Here is a 17920-nt window from a genome sequence, read left to right as displayed (position 1 = left end):
GCAATACATTAGGTTGAGAAAAATTATTTACAAACCATGTTTTTTTCTTTGCGTAGGATAGACATAGCATGTGAACTACATCTATTGCTTTGCGCTAGATCAAGCTTTATTCTAGCTTTGTCAAGCACATTTACTAGCGAACAAGAAAGTATTTACCACAGCTAATGCAAAATTACAAAATTCGGTTTATTTCAATCTACGAATAATTAGCTAAGTTATTAAATTTAAGCTATATGAGAATAATTATACAAAAGGTAGACTATGCTTTGCTTCATAAATTTAAACTTTGGCAGTTCCATTGCACTGCCAAATTTAACATAATCTCTACTATAATAACATTCATCCGTCCCAAAACTTTAGAGAGTTTGAAAAAGAAATGCATCATACAAAAATTGAACTCATGAATTCAGGTTGATAAACTCATTCATTAACCACTGCACCACTCATCTGCCTTGCCATCATTTGGAATAATTATGTACATATTTATTACACATGATGAGCTCTCACGTCGCACAGTACTGCCAGTGTACTAGTTTGTATAAGAAGAGATTTTAGTGTTTGAAAAAAGGATTCTGAAACTTTGCTAAGTCAACCAAAAAACCGCAAGCCTTCCCAGTGTAAACTTGATAACACTTGACCCTGATAAAGACTTGTCTATGGTTGCAGAAGTGTTAGTAGCGCAACAGATTAGGCATACCCTTCGTAGGCAGATACTGGAATTAGATGACAGGAAGTGAGGTATTATGACTACAGTAGGCGCTCCTATAACATGAATCCAAATAACGTAAATAATTTATGTGAAGTTTTTGCTTCCCCCTACATAAAAAATTCCACATAATGTAAAGTGTCAAGTCGGGCGAGTTCTCCAAATTTGATTTGAATATTAGTTCATTTTGCCGAACTTGCAGAAGAAAAACGCCTTGCATTTATCATTATATCTATAATTATATATAACTTTTACGACATTCTAGTTCGTCAAAATGGATCGTAAAATGTGTCGAGAAAAAAGGCGAATAGGATAGCCTCACAATTGTTAATACATATAAAAGATCGATTTGCGCAGGTGCTACAGCGCAGGTCTACCAGTCTTAATGCCACGAGTTGGAGTTTCGTCGAAAATTATCTTTTATCCTAACCTTGACCCCTGGATAGTCTAACATCAAACAGTTAGAACTGCTTTTTATAGTAAAAATAATTTGTTGTTTTGCCTTATTGTATATGTACAAAATATTTATTATTAGCTTTACTTTGCAGAATAGACTTTGTTGTTTAGAAAAATAAGCAAACCGTTGTACATGAACATCGAAAATGTGCAGTCCCTATCAACTTGTTGTAAATTTACCGCAACCATGGTCTATAATAAAACCAGTGAGATTGATCATAAAAAGGAGAAAAGTTGTTGATGCAAACCAATAATTCTGCAGTTATGGTACAGCCTACAAATTAAAAGAGTTTAGTCAAGTTTTTCCTTTTTGTATGGCCAAGGGGGTGAGTTTGGAACGATCTTGGAACGGATTAGGCAGTTTACATGTACACCTGTATTTTACTGTTCTTATAACGTAAATTACCTATAATTTAAACATTTCTGGAGCAGATTTTTTATATTATAGGAGCATCTACTGTAGTTTTATATATTTGTCTGCTTCAAGTGATACTCAGAATGAACGATTTTGACAGCAATTTTGTGATCTCAAATCGCTTGTCACAAAAGCCTTATATGTGAACAGTAAATCGCCAACTCAGCTGACTTCCCTTGCGATTAGAGACAGCAGTCTATCTATACCAGACTGTTACTTTAAATTCATTTTCTCACCGTCTTATCACTTCCGCTAGAGAGGATTTCAGGACATTTATAATTAATTTTCAAATGACAATAACTATACCAAACATTAACTCTTTATTGTTATTGGCCACTTTATATTGTAGTCTATGCCTTAGAGCAAAAGTAAACATCATGTATATTACATGTTTCCAGTGTAAACAATTGAACTGCGTGCCAAATCTCTTCGCAACGGATACAATTACAAAGGATGTATCGCTAAAGAACCTTGTATAAACTTTCTTGATTATTGTTCTTCTCATCAGCCAGCATCATATTTTCAAAACCGTCTGCAGAGTTTAAAATATTCTAAAGGTGAACTTACAAAATTTTTTAGTAGATTTCAACGGTAAGTCTCGGTCTTTTTCTACCATTTGAGATTGTTTTTTATGTTTTAGGTGATCTGACTGCTGGGATGTTTCAAGATTAAAATAGTTAAAACAATCAGAAGAATACGTTCCGAAATGACGTGACTAGTTGTTCAACAGCCTGTTTCTCTCGTTATTGATATCGGCTATTGGGTTCAAGTAGCAGTGTTATGCATCTCTATTCTGTCGGTCTCCTTGGCACTATAGACGTCATAATGGCACTTTCCCTAGATGGGAGATTTCTAACCTTGATCAAGCTTTATTGATGTTCATCTTGAAACATCCTGGCCGACAAACCACTTCAAACATTAAAACAATCGTAAATGGTAAAAGAATACTGATACTTTCTGATAACATCTACTAAAGTTTTGTGTAAGTTCATCGTTAACACAAATTTATACGCTGTGGATAACTGTTGTTGGACATAAAGGGGCGGTTAATGGATGATAAACGATGAGAAGATAACTGCAAATATGATTGCTCTGACTGATCAAACTTAGGATTTGTGATGTCATTGTGAATGTATGGGAAAGGTAAAATGACATGTATCTATTTATTACAATATAATTGGTCACATCTTAACTTACTGCGTGTAAACAGAAGCTTGGTATTGCAAATAAAACATCAAATATAATTAGTTTCATAATAGAGTTTTTTCTTCCAATACGAAACATTTCACTTTGTTATTTTCACTTTTTGTTTCATTGTCTAATTTGCTATGAACAGCATTGGCCAGAGATAACAAACTTCATATCTATCCACCTATCTACCTACCTACCTGCCTACCTATCTACCGATCCATCTATCTATCTATCTATCCATCTCTCTATCTATCCATCTATCTATCCATCTATCTATTTATCTATCTATCCATCTATCTATTTATCTATCAATCTATTAAAATAACACATTCTCTACATTTACAGCTAATAGTATTCCAACTTGAAACATATTCAGGTGACTAACGGCTCAGTGTATCAAGCTCCAAAGCTGCGGGCCTTGTCTTTTATCTATAATCTAATTGCTAGGCCATAATGAGTGACCGAACAACAATGCCGCAGTCATCAGGTTTTGCATAATGAGCTAGGTAGACTATAAGGATGACAGTGAGGTGTTTGGAAATTATAGTCTAAAAATCAGCTACAGGGATAATAAAACAGATTTATATTTTTTGCGACATCCAATAAAGAGAGCAAAAACCAGAAATAATAAGGTTGTACTGACAGCAAACACAATTATTAAAATAAATGCAGGATGTCTAGACAACTGCTGATAATTGTCTTGTTTCACTCATGTATGTTGTGCATACTATGAGGGAATTGTGCTCCCTCAGCTACATCTGAAAACAGGAAAAGGAACTAGACTTCAAGAATTATTAACATAACAGGCTGTAGTCAAATAAATTAAAGTTCATGTCTGTCTATTTAGTCGATACTGAATGATAAACAAGCTGCATTTAGAATACTTCATAAGCTGAAAACCTCCCTCTATAAATTCCTCCATTACCTAGCTTGTCATGGGATTGGATGATTATGCCTAGCCTGAGTACCCAACAATAGAGTTACCATGATGATTAAGCGACGATTATAAAAATCAATCTGTTCAGTGCTTGCTTTCTATTTTGATTGTACAGTAGAGACTCCTGTAATGTTTACCTCCTATAATGGGAATTTCCGATAATGTAAAAAATTTATGTAAAGCTTTTGCTTCGTACTACGTAAAAGATTCCATATAATTTAAAGTGTTCAATCGGAAGTTTTTAAATTCAATTTGAATGTTAGTTCATCCGTTTATCTTTTATATATAACTTTCGCGACATTATAGTTCATCGTAATACATCGTTAAATATGTCGACAAAAAGGAGAATAGGACAGCTGAGTAATTGTTCACAAATATAAAGGCGATCGATCGGTGCAGGTGTTACAGCCTCGGTCTACCAATCTGAATGTCACGAGTTGGAGTATCGTCGAAAGTTATATTTTATCCTAACCTTGACCCTAGATACAGATAGACAACAAACAGGTTGAACTGCTTTTTATAGTAAAAAGATTTTGTTTTGCTTTATTGTAGACGTAAAGAATATTTGTTATTAGTTTCACTTTGCAGAATAGACTTTGTTAATTAGAAAAAATAAACAAATCATTGTAAAAGAATGTGGAAAATGTGCAGTCCCATCAACTTGTTGTAAAATTACCGCAATCATGGTCTATAAAACCAGTAAGATTGATCACAGAAAGGAGAAAAGTTGTCTATGCAAATCAATAGTACTGCAGTTACGGTACAGCACACAAATTAAAAGAGTTAAGATTTTCCTTTTAGCATGGCCAAAGGGGTGAGTTTGGAAAGATCTCGGAAAGGATTAGGCAATCCACATGCATTTTACTGTTCTTATAACGTAAATTCTGATAACGTAAACGTTTTTGGTACTGATTATTTACATTGTAGGAGCGCCTACTGTATTTGTTTAGAGGCTTATGCTTTGCTTGCACCCTATTGGTTAATTTCGTTAAGGGCGAGCTCACTTTTGAGTTTTGCAAAGCAACAATGAGCCTATCCTTATCATTAAATGGTGTACTATGAATAAAACTAAAAAATATTGCTGAAAATAGCCTTGACCTTCACCGGCCAATATCCAATCAGTAGAGGCATAACTAAAATACTGATTTCACATTAAACAGCAAGAAACACTACGCATGCATGACTGGTATAACTGCTAACATTTTGACATTTCTCCGCTGAATATCAACACTCTAAAATCTTTGATATAGCTTTAATCTTTACTATAATAAGAGCCGTGTCCGTGCTCCTGAAGCCACATTTGGAGGTTAGGAAAAATATTGCTTTCAGAACGGATACTTGTGCAGTCAATTATTACACCTGATGGTCTCCAACTGCCAAGGTACTAGTGATTGTTATTGTAGCATGACACAGTTCTGACATAGATAAGAGATTGTATTGTAGCATGACACAGTCCTGACTTAGAGATTGTACTGTAGCATGATACAGTCCTGACTTAAAGATTGTATTGTAGCATGACACAGTCCTGACTTAGAGATTGTATTGTAGCATGCCACAGTCCTGACTTAGAGATTGTATTGTAGCATGACACAGTCCTGACTTAGAGATTGTATTGTAGCATGACACAGTCATGATTTAGATAGCAAGGCAGGATAACGAAGCTGTGCAGTGCTATAAACCCGCTGCCACATACCGTATGTTCAATGCAGGCAGACCTATAATGCAATTAGCTAGTTTAATGAAATTTACTTGGAGCAGATGTCTTATATGTGTGTACTTCTAGTGAATGCCGCCTTGATCATCGATCAATCGTCTGTAGGAATTGACCTATTCAACCCTACTGAGGTGGCATACCAGAGTAATTGCATCGCTTTGACATAGAGAATACGCTGGTAATGCAAGCTGTCCACCTCACTGGTAACAGACCAAAGGTACAAATGGGAGGATTTTAATAGCATTAACAAATATGACTAAGTGAAACTCAACAACGAAACAAAACATACAATAGACTAAGAGTGTTTTAAAATAAACAGTAATTAGGCCATACCAGTAGGAGAAAGTCAGTATGTACAAAAACAAATGAAAAAGAACTTCATAGAATGGATATGATTGCCGCAAATTTGTAGTCTATAGGGAAGAGATTCTAAGGATAATTCTAAAAATATTTGTAAGGCTGCCAACAGCTACGTTCATCGCTATAAAATATCAATATAACTTATCAGTGCACAAGGAGAGAAACTTAGTGTATAAAGAGAGAGGTCTGTTCAGCGATGAGATACAAACTTTGCTTAGCAAAGGAATAACAGCAGTCTCCCATTTAGCCCTATCATGACAGCTAATCTAAAGTGACTACATTGCTAAATGAAATAGAGAAGTTATCTTCTTTTCTAACCCTCTAACTTTACCAGTTCAACAGTGAGGACCACCACAAATGATGACCTTTTAAACTGTAGCGTTAAAAAACTTTTGGAGAACGGTGGAAGTGAATGAAACAGCTAAAGTAGAGCGAAATTTCTGGTACCAGTTCAACATTTTTTCTCTTCGCCTCTCCTTAGCGGCGATAGAGAGCTTCTTTTCATTGGCTAAAACCTTAGGAAGCTCTGACCAATCCTTCACGAACACAACTGGTGCTTTATGCCGCCTCAGCAGCCTGTAAGATAAAAAGCAAATCCATCAAAGAGTGCCTTAGTACCTGTTCCATAGAAGCGGATTATATAACAGGTTGCATTGAACAGTCAGACAGAAATCAATAAGGCTAGAAAGAGCTGCCGTCCTAACCTGATTCTTGTTAGTAAATAGAAGAGGGTTAAAATTACTGTGAAACACTTATATGCCTCAATTAGTTGTTGACTATAGAGGAATGATTGTTTAGCCATCTAACACATGATTAACATAGAGCTCCACGATATCATGATTGGTGGCGATTTTTAAAGCAGGTGATTTAAAAATACTACTTCTGAAAAAATACTACTTATACTACTTCTGAACATATAGCATAAAACAGTTAATGATTACATTAATGCTTATAGTTTGAACACAGAGCCTGAAGCTAACAACTACTTAGAAAATATAAATCACATTTTACAGAAATATGTTGACTTTTATGCCCAAAATCTTATTTCAAAATCAGGTTACCAAACTATACGAAACCTACTAAACCAAAATATAGGAATCCAAAATATATGAAAACCAACCGTTGCTGAGAGCTAAAAATATTATGAAAATAAAAAGTAATATAAATATAACAAAAACAATCAATATGAAATAACCTTTTTCACATCACTGTTTACTCCGCGCCATTTTTGTTATTCAACACTACAATGCAAGGTTCTCGTAGACAAGTAGCGAATTTAGCTAACAGAAAAAATGTGGTAGTTGTTTTCTCAGTTAGCTGCACCTGCATTTACCTGTACGGAGTTGAAGAACAATTGGAGCCCATGACAGCGTCTTCAATGATTGGCACTGAGCCAACACTCAAAGCTTCATATATCCTATAGCTCTCAGCATTCAGCCCTAGGGGGCAGAGTGTCAGGTCACTCGACTTCAGTACTTCCACATAGGAACTTAGGCTCTCCTGTGTCTCTGTTGGCTGCCAACTGCAATTGAAGTGAGCAACTATATTGACAACTATATAAAGTATCCCAATAAATACACCCTATCATATTACTTGATTCGAGAGTGAGGCAAGTTTTAAGGTAAAGACCAGTTGAAGAGTTGAGCACATCAAATTCTAGAAGATTTTATCAGAAAGTATGGATATTTTTCTATCGTTTGAGACTATGTTTGTTGTTTGAGGTGGTCTGACTACCAGGATGTTTCAAGATTAAAATCAACAAAACTTGATCACAGTGAAAATACTCTTGAGCAAAAACGTGTCCAGACGTCCTCAAAAAAGACACCAATAGTTGTGCATATTGTTTCAAGTGATGTGATATATATATATATATATATTGTATATATATGCATATATATACAATATATATATACAACATATACACACTGTATATATACAATATATACACAATATATACACAATACATGCATATATATACAATATATACACAATATATACACAATACATGCATATATATACATATATATACAATATATATATATACAATATATACACAATATATACATATATATACAATATATATATACAATATATACACAATATATACAATATATATACATATATATATACAACATATACATACAACATATATATACAATATATATATATACGGTCAAATCAGAAAATTTACACCATTTAGAGAAAAAAAAACGGGACAAATTCTAACCAACCGACCTCTAATTCATTTGAAACATGTATAGCTATGTGTCTGAGGCTATATTTGAAGTTTTATTCCAACAGCCATGAGCAAATACAAAATAAAATACAAGTTAATAGAGACGCAAAACACTGCAACCTGAATAGCTGATCTCATAATGAGAAGGACAAACAGGAAGTACGACTATTGATATGACTTTTGGGAAGTCTGGTGTGTGTTTGTGTGTATGTGTCTCGCTCTTAAGTTTCCGGACCAAAGCTACTCTTTTAGATTGGTTAACTTTCCATACAGAACTATGGCTGTAGCACTACAATAGGTTAAGAAAAAGTGATTTACAAATCATGTTTCTCCTTTGCTTGGCACACGATTTAATGATAAGCATAGCGCATGAGCCACACTTATTGCTTTGTGTTAGATCAAGCTTGATTCTAAGACGACAGAATGCATCTCGTGAAATTTTGTAAAACATATTTGTCAACAAACAAGATGTATTCATCCTCGTGAAAATAAAGTTCCAAATATTTTTCAGTTTAATTTACGAACAACTTGAACAAAGGTTATCAAATTCAAGCCATACGAGATTAATTACACAAACTATGTACAAAATGCTGCTGCATAAGTTTGGACTTTGATCTTTCCATTGTGTTGCCGGACATAGTACAAGAAAAGAACCCGAGACAGAATAGGCATGTTTCTGTGGCAGCATTATTTAGAATGGCAAGTAACTTCATTAGCTTCATTAAAGACTAAACCTGGCTATCAATGCCTTTAAATTTATTTTAGATTACCTTACAATTAAAAAGCTGATTTTCCTTCCAAGCAGCATCATTGAGTCATCTATAAACATATTCATTTGCAGCACAAACTTGGTTATTCTCTAAGACGTCTGAAATCTCGGTAGCTTTAGCCCGGTATCCTCCTTATTAGGAAACCTTACCACAAACTTATGTTCTCTAGTAACTACACCCATGAGCTTATCGATCCCGAGAAATAAAGACTCTCTCTTGAAAACAGCTAAGAAAGAGTCTGTGAGAATGATTAATGCTACAACTAACAGAGATGTAATGTAAACAACAATAAATGATATATTTTACATAACACTAACTTGGTAAATTGCGCTGAACATTTTGTTCATAAATAAAATAACGGAAAACTTTCCAAGTTTCAAAAACAACTTGGACCAATCTGATTTAGTCAAGAATATAAAAATTTATTGCAAAACAAAATTTTATTACTAAATTTAATAAACTGCCTTTCAAGTTGGTAGAAATCACAGTCAAGATGTAAAATGGCTGACCCAAAATGTTTTACTTTAAATAACCGGCACATGTGAAGCTTGATAAAAAATCATCATTCCAAACTCAAGTTCATAAGAAACTGCCACTCATTGACACAGTTTAATTAACGTACAAGATGTTTAAACCTAAAACTGATCTTTACCACAAAAACCGCTGGTGATTTGTGTGACTGAGTCGTTAGCAACGACTCTGAGTCGTTGAGTTAATATAATGAGTAATCACCTTTTGATTTTCTTATTTAAAATCAACGATCCATTATATGACTTTGGACTCCACAGAGATATGACTCATAAGTAAAACATTCTATGGGAATTTTTATGAGATTTAATGACAACGGGATCCAATTTAGGAGTTATCCCTCCATGGTAAAGAAGTAAGTAAGCTGGGAGCACACAACTCTACGAATTGCAAAAATAAATTTGCCTTTATCACTTGCAAGTTCTTTACAAAATAAAGTTAAGTAGAGATGGAATTCATTATCAGTTAAACTCCTACATGCAAGCAGCCTAAATATTAACTAAAATATAAAACTCAACAAACATTGAATGCCGAATGAAAAATATTATACAGACTTCCTAATTTACTTACGTGTAGCGCACTTTCAGATAGCAATGAGAAGTTCCAGCAACATTTATTCTCTCTAAATGTTTGACGAGGAGCTCTCTGGAAGAATTGCTATACACAGTACCGATAAAGTTACACACATACTTCCTTACTCCTTTCACAACGAGATCAGGATATGCTGGCAGTGGGAAGCCTCTGTACCTGCCAATTCACATTTAGTCATTAAGAAGCTCTCTTATTTCAATGTAGTAGTTACGCTAATTCCACTACGAACTTTGAATGAGTATCGACATGGCAACGTATTCATGAAAGGCATACAAAGAACAGAGCGAGGCCCATAAATGAGTAGCCATAACGGATAACTAACGATATCCATTCCTTGTGTCAAGAATTGTAATAATCAAATTATGTAATAATTTTGAAACACTTGAAACAAATATTAAATTATTTATTATAATAAACAAAATAATACCAATCACACAAATATAAACTGAAAACCAATGAACAAGTAACAGAAAAAGATCAAATGCTGAAAAGCATGGCACATTAATTTGTTGCATGTCCAGTGAATGACCAAACTGCTTGTTCGAAGTTAACAATAATATATCCTAGTTAAAGGTTGACTTGCAACAAAATTCACATTACAGTTATTTGGTATCAAAAGATTCACCATGTCTTACTCAGTTGTGGTGTAGGTGCCAAATATGTGGGAATGTGATTACAAGCTCTTAACAGCTCAAAAACGAAAAGCCGCCGTAGATTGTAATCTTTTTATTTCGATGACGTAGCCACGAAATTTGGTTATTGTCTTGTCACGTGATGTTCTCACGTGAATTGAAAGGCCAATAAAAAGCTCAATATAAAACTTATCGTAGCACTAGTTTATGACAAACGCTTCGGGTTTTACCGAAGACCCCGTGTCAAATATAGATGTTCGCTACTTTACAGTTTTGTTTCGGCATTATTCAATCATCAAGTCGTAATCTAATCATGTGACCCAATACTTCGCAAATAATTTCTGCAGCACTTTTCGATTATCAAAAGTGACCAACAGACTCGTCATGATTATCAGACAATGATATGTACTCCTTCGAGCTAAGGCTATAAAATTAAACGACTTTTTACGGGAAGTTATAAGATATCACTGCTAAAAGTGACAGCATTACGATGACGATAAAATAGACGCGTAAGAACAATAGACATAGTTTTATTGAATGCGTGAAGTATATTTGTGAAAATATTTCGACGAATAAGGTTGCATGAAAGTGTAAACAGAAACCATATCTCACAAGTGCATCACATTTGAGCCGTTTTGGAAAGGGAATCCAAACTATGGCGGTCTCGTGTGGCTGCGATTTTCTGTTCGTTTTTAGCTTTTAAGAGCTTGTAATCAGCTTTCCACATATTTTGCCCATACAACACAACAGAGTAAGACATGATGAATCTTTTCATATCAAATAACTGTAATGTGAATTTTGTTGCAAGTCAACCTTTAAGCTGCTGTTGATATATAGGAATGTATGGTCAACTCTCTTTGCTAGTATACTAACAGTATAAAGGCCATTTTTAAAGCCAATCGCTACGAAAGCCTAGAGTTGTCTGTTCTATACAACCAGAGCTTAATTATTTATACATAGCCCAGTCAGCAGCATTTGAGATGACCGATGCCATTTGCTGAGCCTGTGGTACAAGAGAGAGGTCTACAATAGAGACACGATAGGGTGCCAGCGTGTCTCTACCGGCTTGCTCAAAACACAACTAATCTAGCTAAATATTTCACCACTCGCATAAAAATTCGAATTTCCTCGAAGCTTCTGAAGGCTGGCAAAAAATTATTTAATAGCCTATGGACCACATAACAGCTACCTTGCAATAAAATAATACCAACTTCAAACAGGAAAAAAATATTTACTTACGTCGCGACACCAAGAGGGAATTGAAAGACTGTTTTATCATCGATGAGTGGGCTATCATAGACAAGAAAGACAAATTTAGGCGAATAAGCAGTTTTGTTCTGTAGATAGCCCAACAGCCAGCTATTGTCACACAGCTCATCTCCTATCAGCACCAGCCCTACATTCTATAAAAAAGCAAGCATCCGAACCGCAAGTCAGGAGCCACAACTCGGTGTTCGTGTCACCAAAATCAATAAGTGACATAATTGTTGAACTCGGAATAAAATGTAAAGAAATATAATGTAAAAGTCAACAAAGTTAGTGACCAGTTTTTAAACTGATCTGATTTTTCATATATAGAATTACACCAACTGATAGACCAGCCACTAAGCAACAATAGCAGCAAATACAAATTAGGGTTTGCAAGTTAATTAAAAATGGAGATGCTACTTCTAGTAAATTGTAAAATACTACTCAATACTAATATAATTTCTCTGCTGACTGATACTGGGTGTTTGCACAAAAATGTTCGACACCTAAACTAATTTATGTTAAAAGCATATTTGACAAAAACTTCAACAAAACCTCAAATTATATTTGATGAAGTGAAAGGTGAACCGCAATGACTTGTCCGTCGCAATAGCATGTTATCATCCTATTGACTGTGTAGTTTTTCTTCTTCTGTCACCACTTTTGCACAAAGACTAGTGAAAGCTACAACAACACTTTTTTCTCACGACTGGCAGCCAGCAAGTTCGACTCTTTGGCCGACAGTATTAAAATCCTATGTATCACGCTAACTCTCTACTAAGCCTAATAATCACAGAGAAAACTGACTAGATGAAGCACATGTTGGATGTACAGTCACGTGCAAAAGTATACGACTGCTTACTATAATTTGGGAGTTTGAAATATATATAACTAGTAGTAATTTGTCTTAAAAAGTATGTGAATACAGAAAATTGCTAGCATTTTAATGCTCAGAATATCTTCCATCTGTTTTTCTTATCTACTAGTCTTTATAAACAGTACTCTGGATGTTACGTCGTTAAGCAGTATTAAATGTGAATTTATTTTTACTAAATACTATTTTGAGAAATGAGAGCTTAAAGCTGTCAAAAATGACTAAATTTAATCTGCTAGGAAAGTAGTAAGTAATCTTTTATTTTGTTGATAGCAAAATAACAAAAAATCTCTATTTGCAGGCATATTATCAAATAGAGTAGAAACTGTAAAAGTATCCTGAATACAAAATAGGAGTAGTGAACAATTCATGTTTTGGTAAGAAAAAAACCAAGATTTTTACAAAAAAAGTCAAAAAATTTTAAACAATAGTTTAAAAGAAAGAATAACCGAAAGAAGTTTAGAATTCCATGTAAATCTGTGAATTCCAGTAATCTTCCACGGAAGTTAATCACCGATTAACTTTTGCTAATGATTCATTAATACAGATAAGATCTCATTGCATAAGAGTGTTATGTAATTAGGAGGATTAAATTTCAACTCTAAAATAATACAATAACATCACAAAAAGTGTTAATTTTTAAGATTAAAATAATATGGAACTTTATTTTATTTCAGTTGACTATAATATTATTGGGCTTATTGAGTCCTATAGTTTAAGTGTATGAAAATCATAAAAATTATTGTGCGGTCTTATAATTTTACACATGGCTGTAACAGAGATATCCATCTACTGCAGAGCCACACCTTCCCAGTGGAACAAAGGCCACCGAGAAAGGTAGAGAATCTGTTCCTACCTGTAGAGCATCGAGATCTGCGAGTCCATCCAGCCAAGCACGAGTAGTCTCACGGGTCTTATTAGAGCGGCCGTTCAACACAAAGATAACATTTTCTGTTGTGTCCGACACAAACCCTAAACTCAAGTTATCTCCTCCCTTAAACCTACAACACGTCTCCATGGTTATAACGTAAACTGAGGCTGAAAAAAATGGATAATTGACATCTGACAGATAATAATTTACCTGTACTTTATACCATGTATAGTTTTCTCTCCGTGTCTGTAGAGCTTGTCAGGCCGAGACTTGAGCTCTGCTTGTATTATATGCTGCCACAAGTAATCACCTAGGATGGCAAAAGCTTTTCTTATCTTCGGCATGTTTTTAAAACTCCATTAATATAATTATTCATAAACAAAAGTATACAAAATTAATTAGGCAACTCTATTACTACAAAAGAATCAATAGTGTACTTATATATTAGCACTGTGGCAACTCATTGCACCATGTGAGATCCTTAGGTGTAATAACTATATGTACAATTATCACAATATGCAGTGAGGTGTTCGAATAGTGCAGGTGGTAGCGTGCCTGGCTGTGAGGCCGAAGGTCTGAGTTCAAATCCCATGCGATGCAATCCTTTTTCCCAACACCCAATTGTGGCTTCAGCCGCAATCGACTCTTATCACCCTAGGACACTTATATTTCGCTAGTATTTAGTTTTGTGAGTAGCATACGGAGTAAAATTTCGCTGCACCTTAATTTCCCAGCTCTGATGAGTCCGAAAATATAGTGATGTGAAAATAAATGCAGTGGAACAAACATAAGTAGATTCCTCAGGTTAAGTTCATCGCAGGCCTGTATTCACTGGTTGCAAGTTGGGGCGGCTAATGTTAGGCGACTAGTTATGAACACCTGGGGGTGTTGAAGGGGGCGGTGTAAGCCCCCAACAAGTTTTTCTTATGTAGGGCCTCAGCCGGGCCTCTCGTGTGAAGTTTTAAAAAATTTTATCGGAAAGTATCAACATTTTTCTATTTTTTGAGATTTGTTTTGTTTTAGGTGATGTGACTGACGAGATGTTTTTAAATTAAAATAGGCAAACCTTGACCGCAGTTAAAACGCTCAGAAAAAAGACATCTTTTTCTTTTGAGCGTTTTAACAAAGATTAATTTTGCCGATTTTATTTTAAGTTCATACGGAAGTTTCCACGCTTTCGATAGGACATGGCCAAGCGGATGTTTGGTCAAACTTGATATTTTGCAAACCTTTATACAGGTTGTTAATAAGAATATTTTACCACTGATGATGATAATAATGACGCCTAAGAACTACTAAAAGTTGATGTTTGTCTCTATGGCTTCGAATAAAGTGATATTCTACAGCGGTAAAAACCGTCTCCATAGCCGTTGGGCAAATAACTTTTTGAATAAATGATGTTGAGGTCGAGTTATCTGAAGCAATTTATAATTTCGTGGGAACGGGCCAAACAAATCTGTTCGAGTTGACCTTGTGTTTTAGATGAAATGTTACACTTTATCCGAGGGCGAGTTATCCGAGTTTGACTGTACTTAGCCGCGGAAAGTTCCTAAAAAGTTGGGACGGCTCAGCCCAAGCAATTTGTAATTGTGAACCGCAAGGTAGAATGGAGTGGGCGAAGTCGATAATGCAATTTGATCGCTTGCTGCCATTTGTTTCTTGGACTATCAATGAACAAAGCTATTTAATTTCGCGTTTTCGCTCGTTCGTTATGATAGTTTAGTTTCGCACATGAAATTTTCGCGAAAGGATGACTCCGCGAAAACGCGAAAGTTAGATGAGGCGAATACATAAGTGTCCTAGAGTACAGTAAAAACTAGCCAAATTCCCAGTGTGGCACTAGTAATAATAAAACAGCTTGTAGTTATAGGTAATGCAGTTGTCATTGGCTAATTTGAGTAAACTAGTATACATATTGCTAAACTTACTAATAAGAGCCGTGTGAGCAAGCTTTAGTGACATTGCGCATAACATAGAGTCGCTATGCAAAAATGAAAACCTTGAAAATGACTCATTATATCATTGTATCCCGTGTAGCTTAATGGGTTAGCTTGTTGCCTTGTAAACGGGAGGTTTCGAGATCAAATCTTCTGCAGTATGAATTTTTCATTGCTAGATTTTACTCGCTATAGCTAGACAGCCACCGAACGACGATGACCAACTTTAAAATTTATATAGACTAAACATTATGGTAGATAAAAAATTTATCCACAAATTTTTTTGAGTGGCAAAATAAAAAATCTTCACAGACTTCTCATAATCAATGCCTAAACTAAAATCCTGCAGCAATAAGCGCCCTACTAGTGACAGTTCCTTTGAAAAGAAATCACAATAAGCCTACCCAGCCCGTTATTACTCCAAATGTCTACCAAGTAATCTGCATGGCTAAACAGTCTAAGCTTGTTAGGTTCGATGTAAGACAAATTCTGTTTTAGCAAGTTGACTGGTGCCCACTGATTCCAGTATCTTTTCTCATTCTTTGACTCAGAAATCAGGTCTGTCTCTACCGGTTGTGACTGGTCAGCTTGGCCAACGGCTGCAATGTATATCACACATTAGAGTTACCATCCATTAAGACATTATGTGAATAAGAGGAAATTGATGGCAAGTGATGAAAATTGAAAGTTTTGTAGCAAGCAATAACAATGAAATTGATATTACCATCTAGGGATAAATCAACAAAATAATTTTATAATCGGTGTCTGTAAGAAATCTTAATATTTTCAAGTAGGTAACACAACTTGGGCAGAGCAAAGGTATTCTTTGTGACAAAAACTGAAGTTGGCAATAGGTGCATCTTAAAAATGAATGCTTAGAGAAAAGAGAACTCTAAAAATATTCGAGTGTGGCAATTCTCTGACCTCGATTCGAAAGTGCATCAAAATGTCTTTAAGGATCCTATGAGGCCACAAATAATTGCAAAAATTATTCTCAGCACAATTAAAATATTTGGAAGAAACGTGAGCCTAAAGGTATTTGAAAACAAATCAAGTTGACTAAAGACTATTTGAACAGCAAATCTGGAGTTGAAACCTATTGAAAAAATTAGCAAAGTTACAAACAACAGTTTTAGGTTTGCAGTTTCAACTTTCAAAGCTGAGAAAAAATCGAGAATAGAGGTATGGAATGGTAGTAGAGTTATTAGTGGCAGCGCAGAGATAACTAATATAACGGAGTACTTAATATAACCAAGCCAAGTCACTAAATTCAACTTTAATTCGTTGATGCAAATATTATAAAATAGCTACCAAGCTACCACCAGGTCAAACAGAAAGCACCATAAAAAGGTTTCAGAAAACAGTATATATAGCAAATACAGAAACAAAAGAGAATTTTCACTTTTCAAGTCTGTTACTATTAACAAAATTAGCTCTGACTAAATAAATAATACTAGATGGCAACAATAGCTCCCTAGATATTTGTGGTAGAAGGCAAAAGCTTTGAAAATATTCAGCTGCTAGACAAAACGAAAAAATACATGTTTTATGTTTAAGTTTCTAGCAAGTTGAACAGATTGCGAAGATTTTTGACCAATTTCCAGTTTATATAATAGCTTCAGTCTTATACTTTCAAACCAAAATATTTCATAACAGCAAAATTAACAGGCTAGAGGCGCAAAGAGCATCACTAAAGCTGTACTAATTATTACCAATGATGTGAAGAACCACAATTTCTGTTTGGTGATCGCATTGATAACTTCATATTGGGTTTGTCCTGAGCAATAATATATTGACATTATTATGCATATTAATACTAACAGGTCTCATTATACATAAACAAAACGCTGGAATTTTACATGTGAGCAGAGAACAAAAAGGAATAATTTTACTATTGAACTATTAATGGAAAGCATGAATAGATCCTCGTCACAGATCCAAAATAAAATAACTTAAATCAGAAGCCTGATATTGTATTTCACTGCAGCTGTCTGATCATATTACACAAGCATCAATCTTGTCCTTGGTTGCTTACCTAAATTTGATGAAGCATCAAACCGAAAAACATTGAACGCTCTATTACGTTGTTCGAATGTTTTCAGAGAACCGGATGATGCGTTAGAAGATTTTAAGCTTCTAAAAAATAACAAACACGTTAATAGCACAGCAAACGTATACGTTAACATTAGCCATTCAAAAAATCGTAGTTTCATTTCTTTCACATTGTTTCAAGTAAATGGTAACGGAAGTGGGCAAAACGTAAATAAGTACAGCTCGCTGTTCTAATAACAGTAGGACCATCGTTTTGCACAATGAAGTCAATGATCAAATACTACATGTAGGTGTTCTACCGTAAAGATAGGGCATAAAACTCCTGATATGTTCTAGAAATTTTATGCACAAGTTTTGTTTGTTGAGTTAAAGGTGTTTATTGTTCTGGAGATTTTGGTTAAA

At 34.8% G+C, this 17920-nt stretch overlaps 1 protein-coding gene across 1 annotated transcript; it reads right to left on the bottom strand.

Moving 5' to 3' along the window:
• Window positions 1-5637: 5637 nt before the first annotated feature.
• LOC137387457 (ribitol-5-phosphate xylosyltransferase 1-like) lies at window positions 5638-17698 on the bottom strand. Its single transcript, XM_068073886.1, has 8 exons — window positions 17502-17698; window positions 15871-16065; window positions 13740-13839; window positions 13515-13659; window positions 11776-11939; window positions 9884-10060; window positions 7113-7301; window positions 5638-6355 (listed from the first exon to the last, which is right to left on the bottom strand). Exons 1-8 carry the CDS (start codon window positions 17677-17679, stop codon window positions 6148-6150), a joined length of 1356 nt encoding a protein of 451 aa, XP_067929987.1. The 5' UTR covers window positions 17680-17698; the 3' UTR covers window positions 5638-6147.
• Window positions 17699-17920: the final 222 nt, after the last annotated feature.

This window comes from Watersipora subatra, chromosome 2 (assembly GCF_963576615.1).
Source record: "Watersipora subatra chromosome 2, tzWatSuba1.1, whole genome shotgun sequence".
Taxonomy (NCBI): domain Eukaryota; kingdom Metazoa; phylum Bryozoa; class Gymnolaemata; order Cheilostomatida; family Watersiporidae; genus Watersipora; species Watersipora subatra.
Note: the sequence above shows the minus strand (reverse complement) of the source record. Positions and strands in the feature narration are given on the sequence as shown.